Source organism: Silurus meridionalis, chromosome 4 (genome assembly GCF_014805685.1).
Source record: "Silurus meridionalis isolate SWU-2019-XX chromosome 4, ASM1480568v1, whole genome shotgun sequence".
In the NCBI taxonomy this organism is placed as follows: domain Eukaryota; kingdom Metazoa; phylum Chordata; class Actinopteri; order Siluriformes; family Siluridae; genus Silurus; species Silurus meridionalis.
The window spans coordinates 1271196-1290991 of record NC_060887.1 but is presented as its reverse complement, the minus strand read 5'-3'; the positions used below and the strand labels follow the sequence as shown (position 1 = coordinate 1290991).

Below are 19796 nucleotides of genomic sequence, written 5' to 3'. Positions count from 1 at the left end.
CAATTACAACCTGTAATTAATCCTGGAGGAATTAAGTGTGATTAGAGAGATAGTGATTTAAATGTGTGTGTGTGTGTGTGTGTGTGTGTGTGTGTGTGTGTGTGTGTGTGTGTGTGTGTACTGAAAAATGTATTTAATTTGTTTGTTGTGTGAATTGCCAATTTATTATTATTTATTTTCATATTGTATTTATGTATTTATTTGTAAATGTATTTACTGTAAACTCTTATTAAAGATAAAGTAAGTGCAGATTGTTGTTAGTTATTTATCTTTTTAGGTGGCAGCAGGATGGGGGCAGGTCATGACATGGAAAGGAGACTCTCTGCTTGCAGGCTTCCTGTGACGTAGCTTCCTGTGTTTGACTGTGTTTTTAAACAAACTTTACTATTTATCTCTCCTTTTTTCCTCTTTTAATAATCCTACATTGTTTTTGTCTTCCTGTCTTGTGCCTGTAGTTAGTTAACTCGACTATCACTAGTGTTGACTATATTCATTCCCTCTCACTTTATCACATCTCTGTATCTTAACTCTATCTGCTATTATAAGCACTATGCCGGCTGTGTGTCTGCCTTTGAGCACAGGTGGGAACTCGTTCGATGCCCAGGTGCGAGAGCGGAAAGCGGCGCTGGAAACATCCCGGGCGGACGCTCACTCTTCCCAGGTAAATTCCCGGGTTGAATCTAACGCTCCCAGCACCTCAACTCCGAGTGTTTCTCTGCCCAGGTCCAGCGCACCTACAACGCAGCCCGCCCAGGTATCGTTCACTCCGGCACCGGTGCACCACGGACCCTGGATGCTGCAGCAGGGGAAGACACGATCGAGCCCCGGTCGAGGACGTCTCCCCCGCCACCACCACCGGCCTTCGAGATCTCGACCGAGAACCGCTTCGCCCCTCTCCGCGAGACGAAACGCCATACTGTGATTCTTGATGATTCCATCGTCTGGCTTGTCCGCGCTACCGGAGACAAAGGTAAGGTGCACACTCGCTGTTTTCCTGGTGCTCGTGTTCTCGATGTCGCTGCGCAGGTACCCGCGATCCTGAACGAGAACTTGGGCGGTTGTTCTTCATGCTGGAGCGAACGAAACCCGGCTGAGGCAAACGGAGATCTTAAGGAGGGATTTCAGGATCCTGGTGAAGACGGTACACAGCACATCACCCACAACGAGGATCATAGTGTCAGGACCTCTTCCCACTTACCAGCGAGGGGCTGAGAAGTTTAGTAGACTCTTTGCACTAAATGAATGGTTACAGTCATGGTGTCGAGAGCACAAACTTCTCTTTATTAATAACTGGAACTGTTTCTGGGAGCGTCCGAGGTTCTTCCGCCCTGATGGCCTGCACCCCAGCAGATTTGGAGCAGCAGTGCTATCAGATAACATCTCTAGGATACTTCACAACATCTGACTGGTAAAACATCAGGAAATTTACGACTATGAGAACATTTATACAGCAAACCAAATAGTTACAAGTTCACACACAGCCCAGTTTATAGAAACCGTATCTATTCCTCATGTAGTAAAACCAAGAATTAAATACACAAGATCCAGAAATAATCTTATTGCAGTTAAAACTGAAAAATGCCAGATAAGAAAACACAACAAAGTTCTAAAGTTTGGTCTTTTAAACATTAGATCACTTGCACCCAAAGCTACAGACAGACGCTAAAAGCTGCTAGAGCTGAACACCTGAGCAAACTCATAGAAAACAACAAAAACAATCCCAGGTTCCTTTTCAGTACAGTAGCCAAACTAACTACAAATCAGGGATCTGAAAAATGTGTTCCATCACAGTTTAGTAGTGAGGATTTTATGAATTTCTTCACTGAAAAAATGTATAGCATTAGAAAAACAATTGTGGCGGTTCAACCTCTGACAGCATCTCCTGACACAATCTCACCTACAACTCCACATCTACACTGTTTTACATGTACAGGACAGGAAGAGCTGTATAATGTTATTACCAAAGCTAAATCAACAACATGTCAGTTAGATCCCTTTCCTACTAATCTATTGAAGGAAGTGTTATATACAGCTGTTGAGTCTCTTCTTAATATTATTAACTCCTCACTATCTTTAGGTCACGTCCTTAAATCTCTCAAGTTAGCATTTATTAAGCCCCTCATTAAGAAACCTCATTTGGATTCAAATACGATGTCGAAGTGTTCCACCTGCTTTACTCCACTCCTACTGCTGTAGCGCCCTCTACCTCCACCCCCACCATTATACAGCCTGCACTTTTATGTCATTTAAAAAGACCTTTATATGTCATTATCATCATTATTATGTTTAAGTTCATAATATACAATATGTGTCTTACAGCCTGGTAGTCAAAGTCCATCTCCTTCAGCCAGTGATTCATCTGCATCCAGTCCTTCATCTGCATCCAGTCCTTCATCTGCATCCAGTCCTTCATCTGCATCCGGTCCTTCATCTGCATCCAGTCCTTCATCTGCATCCGGTCCTTCATCTGCATCCGGTCCTTCATCTGCATCAGTCCTTCTTCTGCATTCAGTCCTTCATCTGCATCCGGTCCTTCATCTGCATCTGGTCCTGCTGTTTCTTCCAGTTCTGCTCCTTTAATTATGTCAATTTCTCCTCACTGCAACATTTCTGGAAATATTCTCGCTTTTTTATTCTTCATTGTCAAATTTAGACTCAATACATTTGTCCACACAGTGTAGATCAGGCGCAGGATGTAGAATCACTGAAAGCATTTTAAATGGGATTTATTGATCTGTTTTGTGTACATGCAGGATTCAGGACCATTTTTATTTTTATCTTATTGATATTTAAAGTTAGTTTTGTATTAAAATAATATTTCTATAGTGTTTGTGATTCAAGTGTCTGTGATTCATGTGTCCAACTGGTCATGTGACCAGAGTGATACTGCAGAAAAGTTTCTATGATGTCATCATTAAAATTCTAGTATCTCCTTAACAACCATCAAACAAACACACAGAAGCAATAAAAGCAGCAGCAGTGACTGATAAACATTATAACTGTTCATCTACTACTGACTATTAGGTACCTGATAAGTAGCTTTGCTATATATATAATTATTCTGAATACTTTTTACACTGTTTTGTGCTTTTTGTTAACTTTATTTTTGTACTGAAATGTAGAAATGTAGGATCCTTTAAACCTGTATGTTTTAAAATCTTTCAACATTTCAGAGTAGAAACTGATTGTAGTTCACTCATACTGATGTTTTTCTGTTTAAGACTGTAGGTTTGGTGTTTTTTCTCTTGTTTATAACTGACAGTTTGTTTGTTTGTTTGTTGTTTTTTAGATAAAAATGAATTCGAGTATTTCAGCACTGTATGTTGGTGATCTGCACCATGAAGTGACAGAAAACATGCTGATGGAGAAATTCAGCTCTGTGGGCCACGTTCACTCCATCCGGATCTGCAGGAACTGGAACACCGGCGTTTCACTCAGTTACGCCTACGTCAACTTTTACCAGCGAGCCGATGGTAATTAAATCCTCATTAAACCCCAATACACTATTTCTGCATCTATACCAGTTTATTGTCTACTTAATACTCCAGGAGTAATTTCTGTATTATTTTACTACTTTATTATGTGAATATGGTCAGGTTTTGTGCCTTAAATAAAATTTGAGAGTGTTTTCTCCTCACCCATCTTTCCCCAGTCTTTTTTACTGAAATGAATGACCTGTAATGAATTTTGTTTCCTCAGCTGAGCGAGCGTTGGCAACACTTAATTGTGAGCTCCTTATGGGGAACCCTATGAGAGTCATGTGGTCTCAGAGGGATTCCACCATGAGGAAAAGTGGCATCGAACTTGTTCATCAAGAACTTGGACCTGGAGAAGATTGACAGCATGGCCCTTTTTGACCTGTTTTCAGTCTTTGGGAAGATCCTGTCATGCAGGGTTTGTGCTTTAAACTGTTTGGATCTGAATAACATCTGTATAGCATGATTAGCATGTTTTCTACTAAAGTCCTGTATTAGATCTGTTTGATATGAATTGTGTGTTGACATGACGTGTCTCTCCTGAAGGTTGTCCGTTACAAGACGGGACAAAAGGATATGGATACGTCAATTTGAGTCTCCAGAGGCGGCGAATTTGGCAAAGGAGAAACTCAATGGCAAACTTCTTAACGGCCATAAAGTGTAAGCTATTAATATAAAGTGTGGGTTTGGTCATATGAGGGGATTTCAGTCAGCGTCAGGGGGTCATTTTTCTGGTGTCGGCATAAAGACTAACAGCAGTGTGTAAGAGCAGTGTCTCTGTTGTGTTACAGCTCCATCCAACACTTTAAGTCTCGTAAGGAGCGCGAGACTGAGAGGAACCACCACACCCAGGTCTTCATTAACAAGCAGAAGACCTTACTGAGACCAGAACACCAGAATAACCCTGTCCATCCTAACGTGCAGAAGATGAAGAATGTGCAGGTGAAGACTGTATCCTAAACATCTACCACCCCATGCTGTCCACATTAAAATGATTTGATGCTAAAGTTCAATATTGCAGTTAAATGGGTTACTGGCTGAAAAGGTTAAAGAACCTCCTCTAGCTGGTTCCCTCAAGAGCCTCCTGCTAGCAGTGATGATGATCTGATAAAACAAAATTAAATTCACTGTTAACAGCTGTGTGTGTCTTTGTGTTACAGACTCAGAATATGACTCCCTTCACACCAAGCCAGAAGGTAGAGCCAAATAAAGAAAATGCCCCAGCAGTAAACACAGTTCCTGCTGTAGAAGAGCGCACAACTGTGGATGAGAAACCAGCTTTACCTCAAGTTCCAGCTGTAGAACAGAGTCCAGCTCCATCTCATGTTCCAGCTGTAGAACAGAGTCCAGCTCCATCTCATGTTCCAGCTGTAGAACAGAGTCCAGCTCTACCTCAAGTTCCAGCTGTAGAACAGAGTCCAGCTCCATCTCATGTTCCAGCTGTAGAACAGAGTCCAGCTCCATCTCATGTTCCAGATGTGCAGGATGTATCCATGGCTGCAGCACCTCAGAAGCGCTTAACTATTTACATGTTGGAGTCTGCAGATTTTGAAATGCAGATCCAGATGGCACGTAAGTGTTACACACACACACACACACACACACACACACACACACACACACACACACACACACACACACACGCAGTTTCAGTAACACTCTCTCTCTCTCTCTCTCTCTCTCTCTCTCTGCAGATGATCATCTGTTGCCTCTGGTAGAGAAAATCCACCCGGCTGAAGCGAATAAAATTTCATGGATGCTGATTGGGAGTAAAAACAACTTTGAAATCATGAACATGATTTCTGATCCTGATCTTCTGCGAGCCAAAGTGAGCAAACACACACACACACACACACACACACACACACACACACACACACACAGTAATATTATATTTAGGAATGATTTGTAATAAGTGGTTGTAGTAACGAGTGTATTATTATGTTAAAAAATATTATATTAATATGATGATTAAGTTTTGGTCATGTGGAAACAAAACCCCACCCACCAATTCCTCATTTACATCTATTCATAATCACACACATCACTCCTCTATTCACTCTTTATATGCACGTGACACACGTGTGATAGAAGTGTATATGTGTGTGTTTGTGTGCAGGTGGATGAAATGAACATGATCCTAAAAACAGGAGAAGCAGGAGTCAAGTCGGTGAGTATCCACACACACACACACACACACACACACACACACACACACACACATGTATAATGTGTAGACTAAAACTCCTCTGCATTTTTCTTTCAGGAAACAAAGATGCTCTTTGGCACAAAGAAAAAGAGGAAGAACAAGAAGAAAAATATATATTTATAATAATAATAATTATAATTTTTTTAAATATGATATTAATATTGCATGTTATTATATTTTTTTGTTTATATACTTCTTTTTTTCTTTTTTTATTAATATATTATTTAGGGAAATAAATAAAGACAATCCACAATGTAAATGTTTTCGAGTGTTTTGAATCGTGATTATTAAACATTTTATAAGAACTTTAAGAGGAACTTGTCAAGTGATTGTGATACACATGCATGAAAGAAGAACATTTTAATAAATATTTTCCTGAAACCAGCAACAAATCAACATCACACTTTTAAACCTTCATTCATACATATTTATAATATCAAAGCTTTTAATGCATCAATATTTTTTAACTACAATATCTCTTTTTTAGCCAGTGACATACAGTGCAGTATTATAGCCTGATGATTTTCATTTATTTCATAGAGATTTTATACAAATAGTTTGTAATTCTTCTTTCTAATTTTATTCTGCATGTGTGGGTGTTTCCTCTATTTGTGCACCAGCTCTTATAACAGTTCCTACTGCTGTAACTGTATAATAAAGGCATTTAAAACACTATAAATATATAAACCATTAAATAAAAAGTGTCAACGTCCAGCTGGTTCAGCATCTCCATCATGAATTCCACTGATGCTTCATCAGGAAAGAACAGTATGTTCTAATAAAATCCACCCTCCTATAAAATCTACAGCTTTAAACCCAACTTGTAATCTCACTGAACTGAAGCATTGATTCACTTAAATCATAGTACATTTGTATCATTTGTAATGTAGTATTAGTGCAGTTGCAGCTAAATGTAGAGCTGCTACTAGATGAAAAGGATTAGAGGTGATGTAGGGCTTTTGTGTGTGTTTTCAGAAGAATCCAGACTATGGATTCTCACTAAATTGACTGAAGATCACGTTCATGTTCTTAGTGGGTTTTGATGAGGAACATAATCAGGATGACCCCCACTCTGTTCAGATTGAGTTTATAATTGTTTACATCATAAACACATAAAGTTCATATATATATATATATATATATATATATATATATATATATATATATATATATATATATATATATATATATATAAATAATTATAATAATAATAATGATGATGATAATGGGTTCAGCAGGTTCACAGAATAATTTACGAGTCACTGTTCTATGTACAATAAAACATTTTATTTTTAATGACTGAAAATGCTACAAAATGTCAAACGATAAAGTATTATTAATGCAAACACACAAAGGTACAAATACAAATACAAAACTATAGATACAAATAGCAGTAAATCCACAAAAGTAAAACACAACTATATAATATTAGCAAAAATATTTATAAACAGTAAAATGATATCAAGTCTCTGAGTGGCTTAAAATACCGGAAATAAATAATTAGAGGAGCAGAACTGGAATAAACAGCAGGTGTGGCTGCAGATGAAGGACTGGATGCAGATGAAGGACTGGATGCAGATGAAGGACTGGATGCAGATGAAGGACTGGATGCAGATGAAGGACTGGCTGAAGGAGATGGACTTTAACTACCAGGCTGTAAAGACACATATTGTAAATTATTAACTTAAGCATAATAATGATGATGATGATGACATATGAAGATCTTTTTCAATTGCATGAATCTGCATTGGTACATTTACATTAGGTTTGGCTGCTGAATTGTTGCTGAAGGATCCAGCAAACTGTGACTTTGTAAAGTAAAAAAGAGGCGACAAAACAGACTGACATTCATGTAAAATCATACGTGTGCTGGAAAAGTAAAGATCTGATTTCCCTTTTGAAGAAAACACAAAATCTTCTATCCAATAAAAGACAATATGACTATAAAATATAAAAATAATGAATGAGCAGTGATAATGTAAGTGCAGGCTGTATAATGTGGGGTTGGAGGTAGGGGGCGCTACAGCAGTAGGAGTGGAGTAAAGCAGGTGGAACACTTGCAGCAGGTGGAACACTTATGACCTGGTAAAGAACAATAAAGAGTGTGGAACACAGGTTTTATTTACCTTTTAGTCTTGGTATTTTTTACAGATCTAAATAAGAAGAAACATTGAAAATCTAACATTCACACATTAATATGTTTAATCCACAATCATCTCTGTACACTAGTGAGAGTCTGAGGGCAGAAGTGAAGTGAAATGAAGATCTATAAATATAAAACTATAATATAAAACATTTTAATAAATGGTCTCATAAAGGCAAAATTAAAAGGCAATTTTAAAAAATACAAATCTATTGTAATTGAGGTTATGGTACCTGTGTTTAATCATGTTCTCTTATAAATTTTTGTCTGCACAAACCTTATGAAACAGATCAAACCATTTCTTCTGATGGGAAGCAGCTTCAGAGCAGAACCCCAGTGCCCACTCATCATTCTCTACCGCCACAGACGAGACGTCCACTCATCGTCCTCTAAAGCCTTGTGTGACTTTTTAGACATGTCTGGGACATTTAAAACATGTTTTGTTTTAATAGCTAAGAAATAACTACATTTACATACTAGTAACACAAACACTAACCCACAGCACTACTTAAAAGGCTACTGTATGTGCTACTGTACTATAAATACAGTTACACACTCATAACAATAACATTATTAATGACAGATAACAACATTTAAACCACAAACAAAATACGTCTGCTACATTTGCGTGTTCACCATATGGCCTAGACATGGTCACCAAGGTAAGAAACATTAAGCTTAGCCTGTCAGGATGGTCGAGTGGTCTAAGCCGTGATTAGCAGAGAGGTGGACATAGATTGAGACCACAGATAAGAACGAGTATCACTTCAGAGTGGAGAAAGGTAAAACCAATTTTAAAATCCTATTACTTCCAATTTATGCATGTGATCAGTTGATGGGTCTAAGGCGGGTCTAAGGCGCTGCGTTCAGGTCGCAGTCTCCTCTGGAGGTGTGGGTTTGAATCCCACTTCTGACAAGTGTGTACCTTCTTGGTCAGTTTTTCTGAACTGAGTCCATGCGGGGGAGACAAATGATTCGCATTTTCTGTTGACAGTCCGATTGAGAGGCAGGTCAAACGTCAGAGGAACCTCATCCATATTTATGATGTGGTGCGGCCCGATTCAGTGGGAGCGCACACGATTTGATATAAAGAATTTCATTGGTTCACCTTGACCCATTCGGCAATTTCATTGGTCTAATGTTATGGGGCTCAGGTTTTTGGCTTAAAGGAAAAAACCCCGGGAAAAATCCATAAATTAACTGCTTCATTGTTGAAGCCGTGGGGTTCAAAGCATGGGAAAAAAGTAGCAGCTTATAGTCTGGAAAATACGGTAGATGGTTTTGACGACGCACATGATTGCCTTAAACACATTGAACAAGAGACCTCTTGAAGGCCCTAACTTTTAGACACGGCCCAGGAAGAGGGGGATTGTCTATATGTAGATGGTTCATGTTCAAAACCTTCTGATGATGTGTATTTATGTGGATATGCGGTTGTAAGTTTACCTGATGAAATAGTTAAAGCTAAATCATTACTATACACAAGCTGCAGAGTTAGTGGCACTTACAAGCGCATGTCAGTTTTCTGAAGGTAAAGTAGTGACTATTAAAATGTGTAAAACTAGAATAAATCTGGTTTGGACAGTTAAATACAGTGCAGTATTACAGCCTTATTTTAGTCAGTCCAGTCTCTGAGCATAAGCACTGAATCACTTGGAATTTACTCGGTCAATAATAAAAACTCTTTGCTATAGTTGTGAGGTGACTGATACACAAAGCCATGGAGCAGTTGGACACTGGGGAGACAATCAGATGAATGAAAGTAGAAAATGTGATAAAACCCTAAAGTTTATTGTGAGATTTGAGTCGTGATCGTTCAGATGCACAGTGTAGCAGCAATGACACAAACTTCACTTCACAACAAGAGCAAAAATACATGAATGAAAAAATGAATGAAGTTAAAATTCAACAAATGAAAAAAAAATCCAATGTTATTTAAACTTCTCTTTAAATAACAAAATAAAAATCTTACATTCTGTTATTCAATTCTCTCATACTGACCACTGGATGTTCTACACGGCACCTCATGGTAAAGACTCTCTGATGACAGGAGACTCCACCATGATGCCGAGGCGATAAGAAGATCAGTAACATCCTGACACTGAGTTACAGTACAGTGGTCAGGGTCTCGTAACTCAGACCCCATGTCCGAATAGACATAACAATTGTGGCTCAATACTCAAATTAGTTTTAGCTGTTCACTAATCATTTACCAATAAGTTACAAAAACTTAAAATAATACATAACAAACCAAATGAAGACATCTTCCAGTCACGAATGAGAAGGAGAAAATCAGCTTTATTGCAGTCACTTCAGACCCGTCCCATGGAGCTCTCGGGAGAGAATCATCCTGACAGCAATGACACCCGTCAGCTTTCACATGCGAGTGCGAATTTGATATAAACAATCCTTATTTTTTATATCTCACACCTAGTAAAATGTACATATTGTGTCTAATATCTCCTCCCTCACAATTTACGTACATCATTGATTTTATGGGGCTTTGCATATCCCACCTTTTGCTCACGGGTTTTCTGGTAAGTTTCTACATATTCTTAGTAAAATTCCACCCATATCCAGGAGGCCTCGTTCACCTCCATACGATTCTAATTTACATGTACAAAAATATCTCTTGATGGAGACCTTGTCTTAAAAAACATCCCCTGATCGTGCACTTTGTACACAACAATGCAACAGATCATCCACCGCAATATTCACACCTTTTCTTAAAATCTCGTCTGGGTTTTTTTTCCGATGTCTGCAACTCATCCTTTGTTTTGTTTTGTGTAGAATTTTTATTTTTTACTAGTTTTACAAACCAGGGCTTTAGTTTTAACACATCAGCACTTTTCTCCAAATGCTTTTCCTAATTTTCATAGCTCTCGTCTTTTACTTAGTTTTACTTAAAATCTTCTTAAAATATATTTCTTATGCCATAATACTTCTTTATATAACATTTCCTGTCTTACTCTCATCCTGCCTGCATCTTAAGCTCATGCTCTCTCATGCTTACTTCCTGTGTGTTTTGGACAGTGTACCTCTTATACAAATTCTTGCAACTATTCTCCTACGTTCTTTATTATCTGACGATGTGTTGTGCCTATTAACCTATTACTCTTCTCATTTTATATTTATATATATTTTATATGATTTTTTCACCTACGTTTCTACTTGTGTTTTGAAAATATGTGCATATGCTGTTTGAGTATAGTTAAGGCAAGTTGCCTGCATGCTGTTTACTTATTTTACTATTTTTATTTTACATTATATTTTCCTATCTTTTCCTTCCGGCCGACACACTTTGCCTGGTGTACGTGGTCACCACTTTTACCGCCATGGCATATATCTGTTTTCTGGAGTGACTATTGGTCCTCATATGCGTCTCTATTTTCCACCTCGAATATCTCTTCCAGTTCATACTCATGACACCTCTACATTTTTCCCCTTATTTTCCTAAAACTGCACAAACCTGAGAAATGAGAAACAAAGACACATTCTGACATCCTGAGTCAGTGTAGCAGACTGTCAACATAAACTACAGTCCAAATCCCAACCCTCAAAGCTCCTGTTCTTACTCTGTTTTGTTTCTGCGTGGACTATTTCAGCCTGGTGGTCGTAAGTTTTTGGACACTTTGTTTTTGGTGTTTTTTCCTACGAGGACATTGTATTTTACCTGATAGTAGTAGTGCACATGTTTGATCTAAAATAATGAAAGTGATGAGAAGGAACTCTTTGTACAAATAATCACACACACACACACACACACACACACACACACACACACACACACACACACACACAGTGTATATGAATATATAGGTGCTCCTACTAAAGTGTTTGTAATACATGAACACAATTAGTATCATTGTACACACAGTAACATGGTCATTTTTTAAACATATGCACAGAGTCGTTAAAGACTCCTAATATAAATAATACAAAATTACTGTAACATATAAATATCGAAAAATGGCCCTGAATCCTGTATGTACTGTAGATGTTTTGTTTGAAGTGTTGTGATCATGAAGATGAAATCCTGCAGGTTATTTGGGTTTGTACTGAGTGATAGTTGTTTCATAAACACCTTCTTATAAAATCCAACTCAAATGTTAAATAAAAATTCACTCTAAATTTGTAATCAGCGGCGTCTCACCATCACATTCCACTACGGGAGCGCAGGAGGAGGAGATGCCCGACTGCATGGAATACAGGAGAACATCAAATCCCTACCATTAGATAACTGCAGAACACAGTGTAAATAACGACATATTTTCCTTCAATAAATCTGGAAATGCAGCCATTACGCTCTCACACAGTCGTTACTCTCTTTATGTTCTCATTTTCAGTCCTAACTATAATGATGTTCATGACAAAACTGGCATGAAGAAACGTGTTCACATGTCACATTTTCATCTTCAAATTGTATCACTGGTGATGATGCCACTAATTCATGCTGATTTTGCCAAGGTGTTAATGATCAGTGTAATTACTGTAACATATAAATGCTGTGGTGACCCCCGTGTGTAATGCTGCATGATGGCACTGCTGGAGGATTACACCAATGGAAGATTAAGGAGAGAAAGAGTCTCCAGGGACCATGATGATTTCTCGGCCCATGATGATGACTGAATAATAAGCTGATTTAGATTCCTACAGCTGTGCTCCTGGATCTATGTGATCTATGCAGCTGCAGGACGTGATGACTGGCTTCTTGGTGACTTTAACAATATGTAGAAATTGTAAACATTGTCCTGATGTAGTCTATAATATGACAGGTGACAGAGGCTTCACCCCTCAGACGCTCCTCACCTCCAGAAATGCAGATGTGGAGCTCTGGATGTCTCAGGTGGAAGACTTTTATACCACCCGGAAAAAGTGTGTAAGATTATCAGGGTGTGTGGTGTTTTGCACAATGTGGCACTGAGGACCAGTTTCCCTCTCCCTCCTGACCTCCCTCCCCCTCAGCATTATGACCCCGAGCCACAGCCCCCTGCCCCACAAGAGGATATAAACTAAGTGGAAGAATCCATGAGGAGGTCATACGTTTGTAAGGAAGACAAAAATAATGGTTGTTATTAGTGTTTATTGTGACTCTTTGTAGTAAAAGATTAAAATCAAGATTTAAAAAAAGATAAAAAAAGATTTGACAAGACAGAAATAAAAAATGATCAAAAGACGAGACGATCTACAAGATACAATAGCTTTACACTCAGCTTTATACTATTGACTATAAGTGTAAAACTATCATAAATAGCCATAAGAGAAACAGAAAAGGAAAAAGGCATGTTCAGACTCTCTGTTTCTCTTGTCGTCTTCTTTTTTTTCTATTTCTCCTTTTCTTTTGAATGTTTTCTTGTCTCAGCTGAGCAACAATTTCCTCCCATCGCCTCGGACTCTCATATAATGATCTGTTTTATTCTCTGAAGTCTTCTTTTCTTCCTCACAGAGATTCTGGGTATCCTGGAGCCCCCTGTTGGTCTGAAGCTGTAAATTGTTCCTCTCCTCTATGTCAAGTTTAGTTTTCTCTCTTTCATCCTCCTGTTTTTCTTTAAAATCCAACGTGGGCTCAAACTGAGCAACATGTTCCTCCAGTCGCTCTTTCTCTCTGATTAAATGATCTCTCTCCTGCTCTGCACTATTTTTTACTTTCTCACAGTGATTCTGAGTATCCTGGAGCTCCATGGTGGTCTGTTCCAAAGTGAGCTTAAGCTGAGCAACATGTTCCTCCAGTTGTTTGTGTTCTCTCTTCCAGCTCTCTCTCTCACATCTTACAGTTTTCTCCAGTTCCTCATGGATTTTCAGGAAGACTGGAGCTCCATGGTGGTCTGATCCAAAGTGACCTCAAGCTGAGCAACATGTTTCTCCACTTTCGTTTGTTCTCTTGTCCAGCTCTCTCTCTCACAGTCTACAGTTTTCTCCAGTTCCTCATTGATTTTCAAGGAAGACTGGAGCTTCATGGTGGTCTGCTCCAAAATAAACTCAAGCTGAGCAACACGTTCCTCCAGTTGTTTTTGTTCTCTCTTCCAGCTCTCTCTCACATCTTACAGTTTTCTCCAGTTCCTCATGGATTTTCAGGAAGACTGGAGCTCCATGGTGGTCTGATCCAAAGTGACCTCAAGCTGAGCAACATGTTTCTCCACTTTCGTTTGTTCTCTTGTCCAGCTCTCTCTCTCACAGTCTACAGTTTTCTCCAGTTCCTCATTGATTTTCAAGGAAGACTGGAGCTTCATGGTGGTCTGCTCCAAAATAAACTCAAGCTGAGCAACACGTTCCTCCAGTTGTTTTTGTTCTCTCGCCCAGCTCTGGCTTCTCTCAGTTATGTCCTGTTCCTGCTGCTTTCGCTCAGAAGCCAAAGTAGCCTCCAGCTTTTGCACCGTCTGTAGCAGAATGGCTTTCTCTTCTTTCTCTTCTGTTATCTTCTCTATCATTAGAAGAGAAAATGCATCCAAGTCTTTCTCTACTTTCTCCATGTGCTCCAGCTTCTCCTTCATTTCAGCAATCTGCTTAGTTTTCTTCGATCTTCTGGTTTCAAAAATCTCTCTAAACCTTCTGAAGAGCTCCATGTTTATGCCTCTTTACTCACAAGCAAAAATCTCGGAAATGAGAGAAACAGAGACGCGTTTCCAATGATAGACGATGTCTTACTGTGACGTCACAGGCAGATGCCCCGCCCTCCGTCTGTGACGTAACCCGGTCTCTTTTAACCTGACACTATGCGCATGCACATTACAGAGGTAAAGAGCGGATAAAATTTCATGTCTTCACAGCTTTTCTGTTGTTCCTGAGAGAAGAGTGATATTACAGTCATAAATAAGATAAAAACGGCTGTAAACTGTGTATAAAGCGAGTGAATCCGAGTTGAGAACCAGGAGTTGACCGGAGTGACTCTATGAATGTTGCAGAATCATAAATGACCAGTAGGTGGCAGTGTGATGTGTATTAGAGCTCACTGTCACAGCAGGTAATTAGAAGTAGTGGAGCTCTAATGACGTCATTAATAGCGAGGACAAGACACACAGCAGTTTGGGATTCTTTTATTGACTTTATTGATTAATTGATTTGGAGTATGAATGTGTTTCTGATCAAAGTAAGTTCATGTGTATGGAGTAAAACAACCTGTACATTTCTCACTTCCAGACAGTATTATGAGATGTTCATCTGCTGGAAGTTCATGTTTAATGCTGCATGTTTTATAGGATTTATGAGCTGGAATAAATGTCCAAACATCTTAAATCAACACTGAGTGATTTTTTGGTAGATATTAGATCTTTTACATATTATTAATTTTTAATATCTGTGATTTAAATACACATTTATAAATATAAAGGCTTTTAGTGTATATTAGAGATTAGAACATAAACCGACACAAATTAAATACAATAAAAATTTATTAACTGAAATAAAACATCAAAATATAAAGTTTCAAAATAAAATCTATCAATACATTTAAAATTATAACAATATATAATAATAATAAGTTAAATACAGTGCAGTATTACAGCCTAAATATTTGAATTTATTTCAGATCAATTTTATTCATCCATTAAATAAATGGTGTCAGCGTCAGAGTAGTGTATTTACATGATCTGTTTCAGGGTTTTCACGAACACAACTCTGTTATTACTGTTCTCTTTTCACAGCACCGTCTCTTTCAGTTCTAATGAAAGTTCTCATGTATTAAGAGGGAATTTTATGAATGATCAATAATGAAACACCTTCATTACTGTTAGTTATTTACATATTTATTTACAGTAATAAAACTATTTCTGTAAAAAAGAAAGAAATAATTAATAAAAGCAAAATAAATAAAATGATGAATTCAGTGGAGCAGAACGACAACACGATGACCTGAAAGTGAAAAACAGAGATGTGTTACTTTACATAATGTGTGTGTTTGACCGGTACACAGTGTGTGTGTTTAGTAAAGTTTTGTAGGACATTATGAGGACAGTATGACTTACGCTGTAGATGGAGCCACTGCATGTTCCTGGATGGATGGAGGTAGGGCTTGGTGTGGCGGCTGCTCCCTGTCCACTGCTCAGCCATAGTGATACACAGTGACCTCCTGCTCACCAGCTTTCCATTCAACTCTCTGATGGCATTAGTGTCTTCATCCAGAGAGGAATATCAGACAAATCCAAAGCATTACCACCTGTAGGAGTGAGTGAGGAGATACAGAAAGCAAAAACATGAGCTTTACATCACTCTCATGTAGAAAACCATGAGAAATAACAAGCACTGTCTGTTTTCCATAATATAAACAGAACAGCGGTGTTCTTTTATCATCAAGGTTCTGGTCTCACTGGTGAATGAACAATGAAGCACTTTTATTTAAAGGTCATTTTCTGAGAGCAGAAACTTGCTGCAAGTGTACACTGGTTCTGGTATAATAGAGGATCTAATCCTAATTCCTACAGAAAACAGAACAAATTCAGCATCCAATGTTTAAGTGCATGTGTGTGTTTGACCGGTACACAGTGTGTGTGTTTAGTAAAGTTTTGTAGGACATTATGAGGACAGTATGACTTACGCTGTAGATGGAGCCACTGCATGTTCCTGGATGGATGGAGGTAGGGCTTGGTGTGGCGGCTGCTCCCTGTCCACTGCTCAGCCATAGTGATACACAGTGACCTCCTGCTCACCAGCTTTCCATTCAACTCTCTGATGGCATTAGTGTCTTTATCCAGAGAGGAATATCAGACAAATCAAAGCATTACCACCTGTAGGAGTGAGTGAGGAGATACAGAAAGCAAAAACATGAGCTTTACATCACTCTCATGTAGAAAACCATGAGAAATAACAAGCACTGTCTGTTTTCCATAATATAAACAGAACAGCGGTGTTCTTTTATCATCAAGGTTCTGGTCTCACTGGTGAATGAACAATGAAGCACTTTTATTTAAAGGTCATTTTCTGAGAGCAGAAACTTGCTGCAAGTGTACACTGGTTCTGGTATAATAGAGGATCTAATCCTAATTCCTACAGAAAACAGAACAAATTCTGACATCCTGAGTCAGTGTAGCAGACTGTCAACATAAACTACAGTCCAAATCCCAACCCTCAAAGCTCCTGTTCTTACTCTGTTTTGTTTCTGCGTGGACTATTTCAGCCTGGGGGTCGTAAGTTTTGGACACTTTGTTTTTGGTGTTTTTTCCTACGAGGACATTGTATTTTACCTGATAGTAGTAGTGCACATGTTTGATCTAAAATAATGAAAGTGATGAGACGGAACTCTTTGTACAAATAATCACACACACACACACACACACACACACACACACACACACACACACACACACACACACACAGTGTATATGAATATATAGGTGCTCCTACTAAAGTGTTTGTAATACATGAACACAATTAGTATCATTGTACACACAGTAACATGGTCATTTTTAAACATATGCACAGAGTCGTTAAAGACTCTAATATAAATAATACAAAATTACTGTAACATATAAATATCGAAAAATGGCCCTGAATCCTGTATGTACTGTAGATGTTTTGTTTGAAGTGTTGTGATCATGAAGATGAAATCCTGCAGGTTATTTGGGTTTGTACTGAGTGATAGTTGTTTCATAAACACCTTCTTATAAAATCCAACTCAAATGTTAAATAAAAATTCACTCTAAATTTGTAATCAGCGGCGTCTCACCATCACATTCCACTACGGGAGCGCAGGAGGAGGAGATGCCCGACTGCATGGAATACAGGAGAACATCAAATCCCTACCATTAGATAACTGCAGAACACAGTGTAAATAACGACATATTTTCCTTCAATAAATCTGGAAATGCAGCCATTACGCTCTCACACAGTCGTTACTCTCTTTATGTTCTCATTTTCAGTCCTAACTATAATGATGTTCATGACAAAACTGGCATGAAGAAACGTGTTCACATGTCACATTTTCATCTTCAAATTGTATCACTGGTGATGATGCCACTAATTCATGCTGATTTTGCCAAGGTGTTAATGATCAGTGTAATTACTGTAAACATATAAATGCTGTGGTGACCCCCGTGTGTAATGCTGCATGATGGCACTGCTGGAGGATTACACCAATGGAAGATTAAGGAGAGAAAGAGTCTCCAGGGACCATGATGATTTCTCGCCCATGATGATGACTGAATAATAAGCTGATTTAGATTCCTACAGCTGTGCTCCTGGATCTATGTGATCTATGCAGCTGCAGGACGTGATGACTGGCTTCTTGGTGACTTTAACAATATGTAGAAATTGTAAACATTGTCCTGATGTAGTCTATAATATGACAGGTGACAGAGGCTTCACCCCTCAGACGCTCCTCACCTCCAGAAATGCAGATGTGGAGCTCTGGATGTCTCAGGTGGAAGACTTTTATACCACCCGGAAAAAGTGTGTAAGATTATCAGGGTGTGTGGTGTTTTGCACAATGTGGCACTGAGGACCAGTTTCCCTCTCCCTCCTGACCTCCCTCCCCCTCAGCATTATGACCCCGAGCCACAGCCCCCTGCCCCACAAGAGGATATAAACTAAGTGGAAGAATCCATGAGGAGGTCATACGCCGTTGTAAGGAAGACAAAAATAATGGTTGTTATTAGTGTTTATTGTGACTCTTTGTAGTAAAAGATTAAAATCAAGATTTAAAAAGATAAAAAAGATTTGACAAGACAGAAATAAAAATGATCAAAAGATGAGCGATCTACAAGATACAATAGCTTTACACTCAGCTTTATACTATTGACTATAAGTGTAAAACTATCATAAATAGCCATAAGAGAAACAGAAAAAGGAAAAAGGCATGTTCAGACTCTCTGTTTCTCTTGTCGTCTTCTTTTTTTTCTATTTCTCCTTTTCTTTTGAATGTTTTCTTGTCTCAGCTGAGCAACAATTTCCTCCCATCGCTCTCGGACTCTCATATAATGATCTGTTTTATTCTCTGAAGTCTTCTTTTCTTCCTCACAGAGATTCTGGGTATCCTGGAGCCCCCTGTTGGTCTGAAGCTGTAAATTGTTCCTCTCCTCTATGTCAAGTTTAGTTTTCTCTCTTTCATCCTCCTGTTTTTCTTTAAAATCCAACGTGGGCTCAAACCGAGCAACATGTTCCTCCAGTCGCTCTTTCTCTCTGATTAAATGATCTCTCTCCTGCTCTGCACTATTTTTTACTTTCTCACAGTGATTCTGAGTATCCTGGAGCTCCATGGTGGTCTGTTCCAAAGTGAGCTTAAGCTGAGCAACATGTTCCTCCAGTTGTTTGTGTTCTCTCTTCCAGCTCTCTCTCTCACATCTTACAGTTTTCTCCAGTTCCTCATGGATTTTCAGGGAAGACTGGAGCTCCATGGTGGTCTGATCCAAAGTGACCTCAAGCTGAGCAACATGTTTCTCCACTTTCGTTTGTTCTCTTGTCCAGCTCTCTCTCTCAGTCTACAGTTTTCTCCAGTTCCTCATTGATTTTCAAGGAAGACTGGAGCTTCATGGTGGTCTGCTCCAAAATAAACTCAAGCTGGGTACAGTAGCCTTTGTTTGCAATTACAGAGGTCAAACGTTTCCTGTAATTTTCACCAGGTTTGCACACACTGCAGGAGGGATTTTGGCCTGTTGCTGAGAAACACGGAGTTTGAGCTCCTCCAAAGATTTTCTATTGGGTTTAGGTCTGGAGACCGGCTAGGCCATGCCAGAACCTTGATATGCTTCTTACAGAGCCACTCCTGGTTATCCTGGCTGTGTGCTTCGGGTCATTGGCATGTTGGAAGACCCAGCCTCGACCCATCTTCAATGCTCTAACTGAGGGAAGGAGGTTGTTCCCCAAAATCTCGCAATACATGGCCCCGGTCATCCTCTCCTTAATACAGTGCAGTCGCCCTGTCCCATGTGCAGAAAAACACCCCAAAGCATGATGCCACCACCCCTATGCTTCACAGTAGGGATGGTGTTCTTGGGATGGTACTCATCATTCTTCTTCCTCCAAACTCGTTTAGTGGAAT

At 38.9% G+C, this 19796-nt stretch overlaps 2 protein-coding genes and 1 pseudogene across 3 annotated transcripts in view; all 3 read left to right on the top strand.

Moving 5' to 3' along the window:
• Positions 1-19796, top strand: part of LOC124384638 (eukaryotic translation initiation factor 4 gamma 3-like) — a 1295064-nt gene that overhangs the window by 366996 nt on the left and 908272 nt on the right. The gene's annotated exons all lie outside the window — the stretch shown is intronic.
• LOC124384497 lies at positions 459-4070 on the top strand (annotated as a pseudogene).
• On the top strand, positions 4069-5890 carry LOC124384617 (nischarin-like). Its single transcript, XM_046847617.1, has 6 exons — positions 4069-4136; positions 4268-4418; positions 4637-5048; positions 5171-5304; positions 5596-5646; positions 5743-5890. Exons 2-6 carry the CDS (start codon positions 4404-4406, stop codon positions 5806-5808), a joined length of 678 nt encoding a protein of 225 aa, XP_046703573.1. The 5' UTR covers positions 4069-4136; positions 4268-4403; the 3' UTR covers positions 5809-5890.

Bases quoted from the DNA above. Each gene is read 5' to 3' on its own strand.
- LOC124384617 (XM_046847617.1), top strand. The intron at 5,305-5,595 runs GTGAGCAAACAC...GTTTGTGTGCAG, and splicing joins CTGATCTTCTGCGAGCCAAA to GTGGATGAAATGAACATGAT. The intron at 5,647-5,742 runs GTGAGTATCCAC...TTTTTCTTTCAG, and splicing joins GAGAAGCAGGAGTCAAGTCG to GAAACAAAGATGCTCTTTGG.